At 45.2% G+C, this 15,478-nt stretch overlaps 2 protein-coding genes across 3 annotated transcripts; one reads left to right on the top strand and one right to left on the bottom strand.

Annotated features, from left to right (window-relative positions):
* Positions 1 to 2,494: 2,494 nt before the first annotated feature.
* On the top strand, positions 2,495 to 7,157 carry LOC136517439 (uncharacterized). Of its 2 annotated transcripts, XR_010774267.1 has the most exons (5): positions 2,495 to 3,048; positions 5,102 to 5,584; positions 5,747 to 6,256; positions 6,356 to 6,639; positions 6,778 to 7,157. XR_010774267.1 is itself a non-coding variant. In XM_066510996.1 (4 exons), the coding sequence occupies exons 1-4, from the start codon at positions 2,545 to 2,547 to the stop codon at positions 6,437 to 6,439; spliced, it is 1,581 nt and encodes a 526-aa protein (XP_066367093.1). In that variant the 5' UTR covers positions 2,495 to 2,544; the 3' UTR covers positions 6,440 to 6,724. The 2 variants fall into 2 exon arrangements, 1 of the variants encoding a protein (XP_066367093.1); XM_066510996.1 differs by lacking the exon at positions 6,778 to 7,157 and having other exon boundaries at positions 6,356 to 6,724.
* Positions 7,158 to 12,517: 5,360 nt separating this feature from the next.
* On the bottom strand, positions 12,518 to 14,793 carry LOC136516412 (uncharacterized). The gene has a single exon (XM_066509801.1). The coding sequence runs from the start codon at positions 14,493 to 14,495 to the stop codon at positions 12,813 to 12,815; it is 1,683 nt and encodes a 560-aa protein (XP_066365898.1). The 5' UTR covers positions 14,496 to 14,793; the 3' UTR covers positions 12,518 to 12,812.
* Between the last annotated feature and the right edge of the window lie 685 nt (positions 14,794 to 15,478).

Below are 15,478 nucleotides of genomic sequence, written 5' to 3'. Positions count from 1 at the left end.
GAACAACAAATACGGGGGTTGAAAGAACTAGGGTTTGAAAAGGTTAAAATGGTAAATTAGTTTATTTTTTGATCAGTTGGATACCTTAATTGACCATGAACCTCTTATCTATAGAGGGTGTGGCCTTATCCATGGAGGGCCGAGATCCCGTGCAAATCCACACAAAACGAATACAACTCGGTCTTGATAGAAAAAACATCCTAGGCCACTCTACACGGTACCAGAAACTGGCCTAGGATGGTTTAGTTACTATTGATGGGCTAAAAACAGAGAAAATAGTCTCGGCCAGTTTTCACAAGGGAAAGCTGGATGGACTTCCCAAAAGTGTAATTTCTCATCTAGACTCAAAATTTGGCTTACTATATATGATTTTTATTGTCTAGATGAGAGGAATACATTGGTGACAATTTACATTTTGAGGAAGTCATAAAACTGGCCTAGGCCGGTTTTCCTGATTTCACCCAAGTTGGCTAATTTTAGGTGTGAACACTTCTTCACCTTAGCCATGGCCCCTCAGTCGCCAAGCCCGCTTGCCCTTTAGGGGCGGAGCTAGAGCAAATTCAAGGAGGGTGCGTTTGCCTTGTGAGTGCATAGATTTTTATTGTGAGGGTGTGAATATGGTGAAAATTTATCTATAATCACTGTATTTTCGTTCTTGCGTGGGTACGCCGCACCCAATAAACTCGAAGTAGACCTGTCTCTACCCTCTTAGTCTCTCGAAGCTTTTTCCTTGCTACCTTCACCTTATCTACCCATCGGTAGGTCAATCCTTATCTCGTATCAACATTAAACATTCATTGAATTCCATACCTTAGTAACATGATCCTTGCTTTTGAATGTTTTTTATATCAATCAAGCTTCCATATTGTGTTTCCTTGAAACACTATGAACTTTATAAACTTTCTCCTTTTTTGGTGGTTATGAATACTATTCATGTGACCAAAGAAACCATCATTGTAATTCTCTTTGATTCGCCATTTCTTTTGATCACACATTCGACATATAACAATCTCGATTGAAATATCCATCTAAGCGATTTCCAACTCTTTGTCCTATACAAGAAAACCTATATTCAGACCATATCATATCCATTGTATCTTGTCTCTTTTGTCATTTGATTTTGCTTGTCATTTTTTCACTTATTCATTCTTCCATCTTGTCAATACTAATCAAGTATCGATTAGTTTTCATTCAAGCAAGCAAGTCATCTTTAAGACCAAACCATATGATTTCCCTTTGTCTCATTTTACTTTATCAAAAAATTCTTTATTTGAGATATGGTGTGAGTTTGATTACGACATTTGCAATGAAACCTATCCAAAGCTCATAATACTCACTAGCCTTTTAATTGTTTTGTCATTCAACCACCAAAACCCACCAAAGAGGCTAGATGACTTTCAACAAGCTGTCTCACCCCCGGTTTCTACCAGCTTGTGCAATGTGCAGTCTGATCACCCCCACAGTTAGGGGCTCGAACAACTCTATCTTCTACTATTCAACTTTTAGCAATCTATAATCTACGTGTTAGCTTCTACAACCAAAACAGAATCTAAAACATGGCCTAATAAATGTCAAAATGGTCTACCATTCTTGGGATCTGTTTTTGCAAAAATGCTTCAGCACAACTTTACTAATTATGTAATGCCGAGTTGGAAGATGCTGTGGCAGCACAATCCATGACATGCATGTCGACTTCAACTTTTGCACCCACAAAATAATTTTGATGACCCGAGTGAGCACTTTACAATGTCAGTAAACTTATTTACACCACTACACAAGTTGTTGTACATGGAGTGCATTTTAACCAAGTACATGTAGTATATTTTGCTCACTAGGAAGTTGACATAGAAATGTGGGGCTAGTTTTGTTTAGGGGGTAGATTTGCCTTGCTATGCGAATAAGAGCAAGCCACGCTTTTACTAGGCTAAGGGCAGCTCCAATAGTAGCTTATGAGCTAGCTCTAAGGGCAGCTCTAACGATGGCTTATGAGCTAGCTCTAAGCATTTTATTTCATAGAGAGAAAAGCTATCTCTAGATCAAAAGCTAGTCTTATATACACATTTCAAGATCATGTGAGTTGTCACGTGGGTCTAATCATACTATGAACTATTAATTAAATGCACAGGTGGTTATTGGATCAAATATTTCAAGACAAGTCCATTAATTAAATGCACAACTCTCATACAAAGCCTCGCTGGGTAAGGCAAGACATGCTTTTTGATCAAACATGCCCATAGCGAGTGAGACTAGCCATATTCTTCTCATTTTCCTATTTCTAAGTGGGCCGTGATCTTGTGTGCACACAGCCCACCGATACACAAGTGGTTTGATGCACACAGCCCACCGATACACAAGTGGTTTGATGCGTTCAGTGCATTTGCAGCCTGCTAAAGCCCAAGGCCTATCCTTCAGCGGAGGGAGAGCGGCTTCTCTTTTCTTCGTGTTTAGTTATGCGGCACGGCCGCACGGGAACCGGGTAGCACGGCTTGCTAAACACGAAGAAAAGAGAAGCCGCTCTCCCTCCGCTTCCCCCAAACCCCAACCATGGCCGCCGCCGCCGATTCTGCCGCCGGCCAAAACCCTAAGGACGCCGAGCGGCACGTGCTCACCGCTGAATCCGACGCTGAGTTCTCCGAGGAGGAGTACGACGAGGATGGGGAGGAGGAATACGAGGAGGAGGAGCTGGACGGGCCGGCGGCCGAGTCGGCGGAGCGGGAGCGGGTGCAGTCCGTGTTACGGCGGCTTTCATCCAACCCCGTGGGCATCCGCGTCCACGACGTGATCATCAAGGGCAACACCAAGACGCGGGACGGGCTCATCGAGGCGGAGGTCGCCGACCTGCTCCGCGCCGCCCCCACCGTGCAGGATCTGCTCCGCGCCGCCAGTGTCGCCACCGCGCGGCTGCACAGTCTTGACGTCTTCGACGCCGTCAAGATCACGCTCGACGCGGGGCCGCCCGAGCTGCCCGGCACAACCAACGTCGTCATCGAGGTCGTCGAGGCGGCCAACCCCCTCACTGGCACCGCCGGCGTCTATTCGAAGCCCGAAGTGAGCTATCTCCTCTTGGCTCAGTGTATAGGTATTGCATTGGATGGTAAAATTGGGTGTGGCTGAGGCATGGGGTAATGGTTATCAATGATGTGAGGTATTAGATTCATATAGCTGTTCATTCTTATGGAAGTTTTTGAGACCCTGTTTTTTGTAGTAGTAACTAGCAAGCTGAGAAGCACGGATTCCCAAAATAGCACATCCTTACTCCTTAGTACAGTGATGAATTTCGGTTCAGACTTTCCAAGTGTTCCTTATGATCATTTGTATGTTTTTCTCATGAGTTCCTACTAGTTGGTAACATTGCATTAGAGAGGATCAAAGCCTCATGACTTCAAAAGGCTATCCTCTTACTAAGTCAATTAGTAATGAAATGGGGGCTCTTAATTTTCACTCTGTATCTAGTTGTATAATCTCAACCTGTTGATGACAGTAGCATGCTGGAACCAGTTGGATATTGGATCATCTAGGTTATATGATGTTATCGTTTGATGTACATTTATCATGAGTTCATGACCTATATATAATTATCAATGGTTAGTGCATCGTTGTTTTGTTTTTATTTTATTAGCTATTGCTTTTGTTAAATAACAATAAACTGCATGAGTTTGAATTAAATAATGAGCAGAAAATACACACACAAAAAAACATGCATATATTGTAGGATGGTTGAATTTTTTTTTAGATAAGTAATATGGTTGAACTTGCACACACAATATTAAGGAAAACTAGTATTATTACGGTTTGACCATTTTTGAGCTCGATAGTGGAGGCCCGTTACTTCATTTACGTTGCTGATAAATATGCTGGCATGCATTAGTATTTGCAGCATATGTTCTTTCATGGTATACACTGGCATAGAGGTATTTTGTCTAAGTAATTAGTGCACCTTTGTTTTTGTTTTTATTTTCTTAGCCATTGCTATCTGTTTAGTGATAATAAACTGCATGAGTCTAAATTAAATAATGAGCAGAAAAATACACACAGAAAAACATGCATATACTGTTTTAGTATGGTTGAACTTGCACACACACATATAAGAAAAACTAGTGTTATTATGGTTTGACCGATCTTGAGCTTCATAGTGGAGACCTGTTGCTCCATTTTCGTTTCTGATAAATATGCTGGCATGCATTAATATTTGCCGCATGTGCTCTTTTATGTTATACATTGGCAGTCTGACACAGAGGATATTTTGTCTGGCTGAGAGGGCAATTTTCCTGCTAAGTCAAGCTGTGAATTTACTTGTAGGAACTCGGCATATAATTTTTGCTGATGAATATTGATCGTGTGCTATGTTTGTTTGCCCTTGCTTTATACACCTTTTATTTTAGCGCACACAGGACAACATTTGGACCTACTGCATATATATATTCTATATATTAAAAAATATGTACAGAAAGGAAAAGGAAAAGGAAGTAAGAAGAACATGTATTTACAAAAAATTGTCTAGGAGCTGGTATTGAGACTGTTGGTTTTGCTCTTCGGATAACCAAGGAATTTTGTTCTTCTGAAATTCCTTTCCCTGTCTTCCATATTGGACTGTACATGATTGGAAACCATATTATTCCTTGTTATTAGCCTTACATAGATCATGATCTCCTTGTAGTCAGCTGTATTTGACTTTATTTTCATGTCATGTGATGCAATTCGCACTGAAACTTGGCTATACACCTTTTCCCAGAAGTTGATTGGGATGAATGTTTTCTTGTCAGCGATAATCAATCTCACTGCATCCTCATATTTTGCAGTATGGTTAATTATTTTGTTTTGTGAAGTAGTTTAATATTTTTTCAGGCTGTTAACTTTTATCCTGTACCTAATACAAAAACTTCAGTAGAATTAAATTTATTTTCTTTTCTAATATCTTCTGCAGTTTTACTGCTGAAAATCCTTACTGGGCTTGTGTTGTCAGCATCATAAGAGTGGGAAATGCAGACTAAAATAAGAAAAACATAGAAAATGCATAACTGTATAGTCATTCCGATAAATTCTGCTACCTAACTGAGACGTTTGCACAATTGATGCGTGACTGTGCTCGCTACTCTTGTAGGCAAGATCTTGGTCGCTGGAAGGGTCACTTAAGTTGAAGAATTTGTTTGGCTATGGTGACATCTGGGATGCATCAGGGTCCTTTGGTTGGGACCAAACAACAGAGGTTGGTGTTGGAGTCTACCTACCATGGTTTAAATCAATACCAACACCATTGATGGCCCGGGCATCTTTGTCATCACAAGATTGGCTGAAGTTTTCATCATACAAGGAACGCCTACTTGGCCTTTCATTTGGTTTGCTGTCAACAAGGAACCATGACTTGTCATATAGCCTTACATGGCGTAGCTTAACTGATCCATCGCATGTCTCATCAAAGGCCATAAGGAGGCAGTTAGGGCATAATCTTCTTTCTGCATTGAAGTACATATACAAGATTGATAAGAGGGATTCACATCTTAGGCCAACAAAAGGATATGCGTTTCAGTCAACTTCTCAAGTTGGTGGTCTATGGAATAGCAAAGGATTGAGATATTTTCGGCAGGTTATTCTCTTGCCCTTTCCGCCTGACCTTTTTTCGCCTGGCCCTTGCAGTTCATGGGTGAAACTATGTAATAATTGCATCGGTGTATAATTTTATCATCTGATCTTCTCAGTTCTGACCATCACCTTCTTACAAATATATTATCGTTGGCTTTGCTTTCAGGAGTTTGATGTGCGTGGTGCTGTGCCTTTGGGATTTTATAATGCTGCTCTCAATGTTGGTGTAGGAGCGGGTGTCATTTTACCACTTGGAGGAGGATTCATGAATTCGACTTCACCAGTGCCAGAGAGGTTTTATCTTGGAGGTAATTCTTCTCCAGTTTGCAGCTTGGGTGGACTGTCATCTCTGCTGGGTTTCAGATTAAGGGGAGTTGGCCCAACAGAGGCACGGAGGCATGTCCTTGATAAATCGGAGAGTGGCTCGGCTGACCCTGGAAAGGATTACTTGGGAGGTGATCTGGCCGTGTCTGCCTTTGCTGACCTTTCTTTTGATCTACCTCTCAAGATATTCAGAGATGCTGGAATTCATGGCCATGCATTCCTTACTGCTGGAAACCTTGCAAAATTGTCGGAGGGTGAGTATAAGAACTTCTCAGTTCCTGAATTTCGGCGCACATTCAGGAGCTCTGCTGGTGCTGGCATTATTTTGCCTACTAAACTTTTCCGAGTGGAGGTACATTTCCTTTCCCTTTTTCGCTTTCGATTTTGATACTTTGGATATCCACTCGACTGTTTCAAGACTAACTTCATCTTTTCCATCTTTATTATCCAGGTGAACTATTGTCACATCCTAAAGCAAGCTGAGCATGACAGTTCGAAGACTGGAATCCAGTTCAGCTTCTCCTCGCCCATGTAGAAACTTGCCATGGCAGCCGAAGTAGCTTCTCTTTCCTCTGTAGACTTGCAATTCTTCCCGTTCTTTTCATGCTGAAGAAGTTGTTTACATGCACCCTTTTCTTGTGAGGCTTGTTCATTGGCACGAGGAGCCGAGCCTGGAGCTGCTCTTTTTTTGTGTCTGCGGGAGATGATTTTAATTCCTATTTTTTACATCATGAGGTATTTGTCCTCTCACAACTCGAATACTGATCCTGTGGCCACACAATGGTGGATAGAATAATATTTTGGCCAAGAATTTTGTATACTTTGTACTCTTCAATTGTGTCATTCGCTCGCTTATTCGCGTGTGTTGCCCAGGCATTCGCAGAATTGCGCGCCAAATGGTTGAAATGCACCATGATCTCGGCTTTTTGACAACTGATGTGGTCCGGGTGCCAATTCTAAATTCAAATGGAGCAACTGTATGATCTCGGCCTTTGGGCGCACTCCTTGCGCACCAGCTTCAACACAACCGCGTGGACCGATCAATCGAGTACATGACGTCCGCGGTCCGCTTCCGTTGATCGCATAGGCGACTGATGAGCCTGGTGCCGAGTGGCGGAGGATGAATCAGGAAGGCGTAAGGTCGCGGTGTGTGGCTTGGCTCGGCCGTCTCGGCCTCTGGTCGAGGTAGATTTGGCACTACACTCGCAAAAGAACATCTCATTCAATGTCCCGGGCACAGTGATCATTCCCATCTCTTTCAGTAAATTCAACGGATCAACCAAAGTGTCCCTGTAAGGGCCAGGCAAGGAGATAGGATTATCTTAGTCAAGCTTGTCGTTGGTGATATGGTCTTGAACGTAATTAGTGCATATGCCCCCCAAGTAGGCCTCGACGAGAGTGCTAAGAGACAGTTCTGGGAAGACTTAGATGGCCTGGTTAGAGCTATACCTAGTAGTGATGAGCTTTTTATAGGAGGAGATCTTAATGGGCATGTAGGTACTACAAGCGCAGGTTTCGAGGCAGTTCATGGAGGTTTTGGGTATGGTAGTAGGAATCAGGAGGGGGAGGAAGTTCTGGACTTCGCGGTAGCTTTTGACCTGATGATAGCCAACACTTTCTTTAGAAAGAGAGAATCTCATCTAGTGATCTTCAGTAGCGGACAACACTGTAGCCAGATTGACTTTGTCCTCGCAAGAAAAAAGGACAAACAAGCATGCTTGGATTGCAAGGTGATACCAGGGGAGTGTGTTGTTTCTCAACATAAGCTTTTGGTGGCAGATTTTTGTTTTCAGGTGCGTGCCCGTAGGGATAAACAAGCTAAGATTGAGAGAACAAAATGGTGGAAACTGAAAGGGGAGACGTCAGAGGTATTTAGGGAAAGGGTTATCAAAGAGGGCTCTTGGAAGGAAGAAGACGACATAAACAATATGTGGGACAAAATGACAACCAACATTCGAAAGATAGCCTCAGAGGTGTGTGGAGTAACCAAAGGAAGGGGACGCGAGGCTAAAGATACTTGGTGGTGGAACGAGAAAGTCCAAAGGGCTATTAAGGAGAAGAAAGAATGCTATAGACGCTTGTACCATGACAGGAGTGTGGACAACATAGAGAAGTATAAGGTGGCAAAGAAGACTGCAAAGCGAGCTATGAGTGTGGCAAAGGGTAGAGCGTACGAGGATCTTTACCAACATTTGAGTATGAAGGAAGGAGAGAATGACATTTATAGGATGGCTAGGGATCGTGAGAGAAAGACACGGGACTTCAACCAAGTTAAGTGCATTAAGGATGAAAGGGAGCATCTCTTGGTAAAGGATGATGAGATCCGACATCGATAGCAAGAGTATTTTGACAAATTGTTCAATGGTGAGAATATGGACACAACCTTTCAGTTGGATGACTCTTTTGATGATACCAATAGGCGCTTTGTGCGGAGAATCCAAGAATCTGAAGTCAGAGAGGCGTTGAAAAGGATGAAAGGAGGTAAGGCGATGGGACCGGATGGTATCCCAATCGAGGTGTGGAGATGCCTCGGGGACATAGCTATAGTATGGTTAACCAAGCTGTTCAACCATATTTTTCGATCGAACAAGATGCCTGATGAGTGGAGGAGAAGTATATTGGTACCGATCTACAAGAATAAAGGGGATATTCAAAGTTGTACAAATTACCGGGGAATTAAGTTGATGAGCCATACTATGAAGCTATGGGAGAGAGTTATCGAGCATCGCTTGAGAGCAATAACGCGGGTCTCTATGAACTAATTTGGTTTCATGCCCGGAAGGTCAACCATGGAGCCATTTTCTTAATAAGACAAGTTATGGAGCGGTATAGGGAGAAGAAGAAGGATCTACACATGGTTTTTATTGACTTGGAGAAGGCTTATGATAAAATACCAAGGAATGTTATGTGGTGGGCTTTGGACAAACATAAAGTCCCAACGAAGTACGTCGGGCTCATTAAGGACATGTACAGCAATGTTGTGATTAGAGTTCGAACAAGTGATGGAGACACGGATGACTTTCCGATAAGGATAGGACTACATCAAGGGTCAGCTTTGAGCCCTTATTTGTTTGCTTTAGTGATGGATGAGGTCACAAGGGACATACAAGGGGACATCTCTTAGTGTAAGCTTTTCGCGGACGATGTAGTGCTAGTTGATGAAAGCCGGACAGGAGTGAATCAGAAACTGGAGTTATGGCGGGAGACTTTGGAGTCCAAAGGTTTTAGACTTAGTAGAACTAAAACTGAGTATATGAGATGTGACTTCGGCACTACTACTCGGGAGGAGGAAGATGTTAGTTTGGAAGGTCAAGTAGTGCCTAGGAAGAATACCTTTCGATATTTAGGATCAATGCTACAGAGGGACGGGGATATTGATGAAGATGTTAGCCATAGAATCAAAGCAGGATGGATGAAGTGGCGGCAAGCGTCTGGTGTCCTATGTGACAAAAGGGTACCACAGAAGCTAAAAGGCAAGTTTTATAGGACGGCGATTAGACCTGCTATGTTGTATGGTGCAGAATGTTGGCCTACGAAAAGACGACATATTCAACAGCTAAGTGTCGCGGAAATGTGTATGTTGCGTTGGATTTGCGGTCATACAAGAAGGGATCGAGTTCGGAACGATGATATTCGTGAGAGATTAGGGGTAGCGCCAATTGAAGAAAAGCTTGTCCAACACCGGTTGAGATGGTTTGGACATGTGCAACGGAGACCTCCAGATGCACCAGTGCGTAGTGGAATCTTAAGTCAGGATAGTAACGTGAAGAGAGGCAGAGGAAGACCGAAGTTGACTTGGGTAGAGGCAATAAAAGGAGACTTGAAATGATGGAATATACCCAAAGACTTAGCCTTAGATAGGAGTGCTTGAAAGACAGCTATTCACGTGCCTGAACCTTGATTGCTTCTGTTGGGTTTCAACTCTAGCCTACCCTAACTTGTTTGGGATTTAAAGGCTTTGTTGTTGTTGTTGTTGTAACCAAAGTGTCCCTGTCACCAGCGAACGAGAGGCGAAAACGACACACCACAGCGGCACAGCAGGGACGACCGCTTCACAGAGATCCAGCCCCAATGCTACTCTATCCACTGCCAGCAGTCAGCAGATGAGCATAGCGATCGCGTGCGCCACTGCCACCAATTGGCACCGCAAGACTGCAGGTTCGGTGGCGCTGCCTGCACTGCGGCCGCCGGACGCGTACACCGTGATCCGCAGTGGGCGCCAGCAGGAGGACCCAAGCGGCGGCAAAAGCACGGCAGCGCAGCAGCAGAAACCGGTGAGCCGGTGACAGACCGAGGACGATCTGCCTGGGTGAACACTGGACATGTGGGGGGTGGCTGTGAGCCATGTGACGTGTGACCTTGTCATGTCAGCTGTGCCGGATGGAGAAAGCGCCCGAGGATGCTGTGATCATCTCCTTTACTCCTACAACAATGCAACCGGAAGATCACGTGGCTGAGACGCAGTGTTCAGTAGTTCAAGCAGATCATCAGGCATCGAACCAACAGCAGAAAAAAAAATGACTGCACTATTATATATTAATTATAAAATACGAATCCAATTATAGAAATGGACACAATGGAACAGAGTCAGGTAAAAATGGTGAATTCCATCAGCATACCCTGAACTTGTCATGCATTGGAATACCCATGTTTTTGCAACAAAAACAAATATATGTACAAAGGTATATATGTATAATTGTATAGTATGTTGTAAATTAGTTCATCAGCACGATAGACCTACTACTAGCCCACAAAGTCACTTGAAACAAATATATGTACAAAGGCATATATTTGTAATTGTACAATATATTGTAAATTGCATTGGTCTATAAGCACAATAGACCTACTACCAGCCCATGAAGTCATTAGAAACCTCATCTCATCTCTGCTCTCCCATTCTCTCCCGTTCGGTGAATCGGCGATTCAGCACCCTCCGCCCATGGCACAGCACCTCAACGGGCAAGTTGCGGTGCATTGACTAGGAAGTCGGAAGCGGTGGCGGCGGCCATCAGTCATGGCGCAACCAGCACCCCTCCTCGGCTCCTCAAGCCCCTCCCAGCTTGGCTGTCTGCTCAACTCGCCCCCTCACTCTTACAGTTGGTAACCAGTATCCAACGGTAGAGTGGATTGCGTTGAAGTGTTGGCGGTCACTGCAGTCAGCAGCAGCAAGCACGACAGCATCCCTCTTACTCGGCGGCTCAGTCCCCCTCCCAGCTCCGCTCCCCTCGGCTTGGCGTCTCCCTCTCCCAGATCCATTCTCTGGTCCAAAGTCCAACTGGTTTCCAGATACAGATTTCATTTTCTTCTAATTTATAAAAATTGAAATAATCTTGATTCTTCTAATTTAAAGGCAAATATCCAATCTAATTTATTGCATATTTGCATTTAAAGTTTTTTGGATGTGAAATACCCAGCTGCAAAATCATGGTTCCGGCACTGGTCCGGGTCCACAAACATTCAAATTACATATTCTGGTCTTAAACCTATAATGGATTTTCAAGTCCAAAAGGATCCAAATCAGCGATAGCTGCCTAATACTTGGGTTAGAGCATTTTCAATGAATTCCTTAAATATGACTCGACTAAACAATGCTCTGAATGCAACTATATTCGTTTTGCCTTCTCAACTTAGAACTTCTATCCATATTTTACTCTTTTTCTTCCATCCTTTTATCTTTACCAGTGCGGTATAAATGAAAGACATTAAGGTCATTTGAACTACTTTCCTAATCCTTGTGCAAAATCTAAAAGACTAAAACAACCAACATTTAGGATAGTAAGACGTATTTGTTTAGGAAAAGCTAGATGCAAATAAGACTTGCATGACCGCCAAACCATGCAACCATGGAAAAAATGAAAATGTATCAAGGTCTAAAAGGAAAAATGAGCACAGAAAGGGCATATGCAACCAAAGACATTCAAAGGGCAATTTTGCTTGGGGATCGCCCTAGGAGTTCTCGAGCTTTATTCCAAATCTGGCATAACTCCTAAAAATTTGAATCCAAACTCCCTAATCAAACCACAAACCAGCCTCAGTGCTATACACCTCTTTCTCTTGCACTACTAGTAGATAGATATTTCTCGGACTATGCAATAAAAGAGAATGTTCAACTCCAGGCCAATATAACAATACCAAGTGACAGATCTTCTCCAACATAATAAAGAGTCATAAGTCTTAACTAAATACTGGGTAATGTGCAGCAATGACCTTGCCAAACAGATAAACATCAATGAAAGACTAGAAAGCAGCAGAGTGGAATATGTGTAAACACACCTATAAGCCATTATATGACTACAGTTGGCATAGAAAATTTCGTAAACTCATAGGGTAACAAAGATAATTCAGAGAAACAGACGACAGAAAGTGAGCATGAGAAGGAAAAACGAAAGACTGGTGATTCTGCAACCAGCGTACCTCATTGCCTGGTAAGGTTAGCCACAGAGCAACTGCGAAGAGCAACAGGGCAAAAGTCTGTATGTACATCACATAGAGCTGTCGAGCTCAATGTTCAGTAGAATCAGAAGCTATCCACAAATAAGCTCCAGTGTCCATGTGTTATTTCTCAGCTAGAGACCGAATTCATTGAGTACAGATTTGCACATACAATTTACCATCAAGAAAATACAGATCTGCACATACAATTTACTATCAAGGAAAATTCATCTGATGACAACCGCCAGGTTTCCTCAGTATACATGTCTTGAGCGATCGCATAAATTAAACAGGTCGGATGGAATTAAGGCAACCAACTAAGCACTACCTAGTAAACTAGTAGCAGATGAACAACTTCATACCACACAGAGCACATATTACCTACCAAAGAGGTAAAAAGGCTAAACTGAGAAGACCACACCAAGCAAATTAGAATATTGCTGCAACCTGCTAGCTTCATTTTAGCTGCCTTCAGCTTAGTTCAGCCGCCTTCTCTTATTCTGATGTAGGTCTCCACCATCCACATCCAAAGAACCTAAGGCATCACTTCCTCTTCTTCTTCTCAGGGATCTTGAAGACCCTGCATTACTAGGTTCTCCAGCACTTTCAGTAAAAGCCGCATCTTCCTGAATCACAGCCATGGTGCTCGAATTAGAAGCTTGGTCTGCAGCCAGTGCTGTGGCAATATGAGTTCCATCAACAGGCTCAGGATTTGGTGGGTTTGATGAAGTTGATGCCCCATAGGGACTTGGCCTAGCAATTCGCCTTAGTTCACTGACAGCAGTCGCAAACCTTTCTGTGTCTTCAAGACCAGCGAAGGCAATGTGTCGCAATAAATCCATCCCTTCTGAGTGAAATGGACTTGAAGAGCGCCTTGCCAGATCGGATGTATTGTTTCCAGGCTGCCCACTATCTGGTGCAGATGAAACAACGGATGTAGTGTTTTCCGCTTCCCTTTGCAACCTCCTCGCTCTCAACCTAGTAGTCATTCGGCCCCAACGGCTTGCATGCTGAGCAGTTTCCAAACGGCTTGCATGCTGAGCAGTTTCTGAGACAGAAGGTTCAGGAGCCCCTTCAAGTCTACTCATGCTATTCGCCAAATGCTGATCAAGAATGCGCCTCCACGTAGACAAAAAACCATGCGCCTCACCAAGCCTTCTAGATATGGGCCGCAAATGGTAGAACTGCTGCCGGAAACTCTCTAGCCGATTCCCATGTGGCCTTGGTGGAATCTTGGGGCCAGATGCGTTGCCATCCTCTGCAACCTTCTTCTCAGTATCTGAACCTGAATTCCCTCTACCATAGATAGGAGTGATGTTCCCTTCAGTAACCTCTCCTTTGCAGACAGGGCATTCCTTATGGCTGGAGTGGACATGCAACCACTGATATAAACAAGGCCAGCAGAAGAGATGGCCGCAGGAGGTAACCACTGGTTCATCAGCCATTTCAAAACAGATATTACACTCGAACATTGCAGCACTCTTACCATGCTCTGTTCCATCGTCCTCTGAGACACCCACAACTGCACCATCGGCAACCACCTTGTTCTCCTCCACGGTATCATGGACAGGCTCTTCCGGTTCAGGTGGTTGCGCTGCAGCATCATTCTCCAGGCTAGGGGCCTCTGAGCTGAGAGGTGGAAGGTCGGACCGGAACCGTCTTGGCCGGAAGTAGCGAGACCCGCCCAGGGACATCAAGCGGCGGTAGCGCTCAGCACGATCCGGGCGGAAGGGAGAGGATGCGGTCGACGACGACGGCCGGTCCAAACGCTCGACCAGACTGAGGTGGTGGTCGGAAAAACCGAATTCAAGCTCATCAGCGAGCACAGGTAAAGCCCCGGGAACCGGCAGTGGTGGCGGAGGCACGTAGGGCGGGTGCGCCTCGGGCGCGAACGGGCTGTAGGGCTCGTGCGCCGGGGTCGGCGGGCGCACCAGGTCGGCGCGGGACGGCGAGTAGGGCGGGTGGAGCGGATCCGTCTCCAGCGGCGGCGCGTCCGCGGAGGCAGCCGAGGACGAGGGGGACGATGAAGACAGCATCGGGGTGCCGAGCGCGAGGTCGGAGCCGAGATCGGGGCGGCGGGCGCGCGGGGCGCGGGGGAGGCCGAGGTAGAGGTTCAGATCCATCCGTCTGCTGCTCCGCGCCGCGTCATCGGCGGCCATCCGGCGGGCGAGGCGCCCACCTTAGTTGTCGCGCGCTCCCACGCCCCTTCCTCCGCCGGCGCGGTCGCGAAGCACACGCCTTCCTAGCTCCACCCCATCATGGCAGGCCCCGGCACGGGGCACGCGCGAGCAGGCCAGGGGAAGCCGCTGGAGTTCGGCGCATAGGGGCACCGGTTCTCGCGGCGGCCGAAGCCGGTGGCTATGGTTTCGGATGCGGTGGAGTTGGTGGCTGGCTGGCTGCGGGGGCGGCGGCGGCGGCGAGGGTGGGGAATTGGGAAGGGTGCGGGGTGTGTGTGTGTGTGGGGGGGGGGGGGGGGGGGGGGGGGGGGGAGCACGCGGGCCGTGCGCAAGGTTTTGCTGTTGCGGGAACGGAGCGCCACGTCACTGTGCACCGGGCCCACGGGTGATGACGAGTCTGGTCCGACGAGTAACCGGCTGTCTCACGGTCAGCTTACGAAAAGGAACACTATAGCGATACCGTATACAGTTCGGAACTCCTACCCCCGGACGTCCGAGATTTTTTTAACCTTTTTCTAAAATAAATTCTAAATCTAACGCCGTTGTTTTTTTATTTTCAAATCTAACCCTTTCACACCTAAATCCGTAGCGTAGCTAAAACACGTTGTCACATCACATACATCGACGCGGCATGATCTACCACATCGAACAACAATTTTTACGTGTAAATCCTTGCCGCGCCACTCCCGTTGACGCGGCGCATTGTAGCGCCGCGCCAACCAAACTGACTCGACAAGGTATAACTTAGAAAAATTGTATCTTTTTCATATGATCTCGGATGAAGATGGTTTTTATATGAAAATTATAGCCCTCGACGAGCTACAACTTTCTAGTTTTGATATTTTAGTTTAAGGTCATTAAGATGCTCAAAAAAATTAAACAAAGTTTCAGCAGTATATTAGTCACGTACAAGTGCTTATCATCTTGGAAAAATCGTATCTCCCTTATATGGTGTCAAATGAAGA

The sequence above is a fragment of the Miscanthus floridulus genome, chromosome 17 (assembly GCF_019320115.1).
Source record: "Miscanthus floridulus cultivar M001 chromosome 17, ASM1932011v1, whole genome shotgun sequence".
Classification (NCBI taxonomy): Eukaryota; Viridiplantae; Streptophyta; class Magnoliopsida; order Poales; family Poaceae; genus Miscanthus; species Miscanthus floridulus.
The sequence above is the reverse complement of the archived record's forward strand: the minus strand, read 5'-3'. Positions and strand labels throughout refer to the sequence as shown.

Bases quoted from the DNA above. Each gene is read 5' to 3' on its own strand.
- LOC136517439 (XM_066510996.1), top strand. From the start codon at position 2,545: ATGGCCGCCGCCGCCGATTCTGCCGCCGGCCAAAACCCTAAGGACGCC. The intron at 3,049-5,101 runs GTGAGCTATCTC...CTACTCTTGTAG, and splicing joins GCGTCTATTCGAAGCCCGAA to GCAAGATCTTGGTCGCTGGA. The intron at 6,257-6,355 runs GTACATTTCCTT...TTTATTATCCAG, and splicing joins CTAAACTTTTCCGAGTGGAG to GTGAACTATTGTCACATCCT.
- LOC136516412 (XM_066509801.1), bottom strand. From the start codon at position 14,495: ATGGCCGCCGATGACGCGGCGCGGAGCAGCAGACGGATGGATCTGAAC.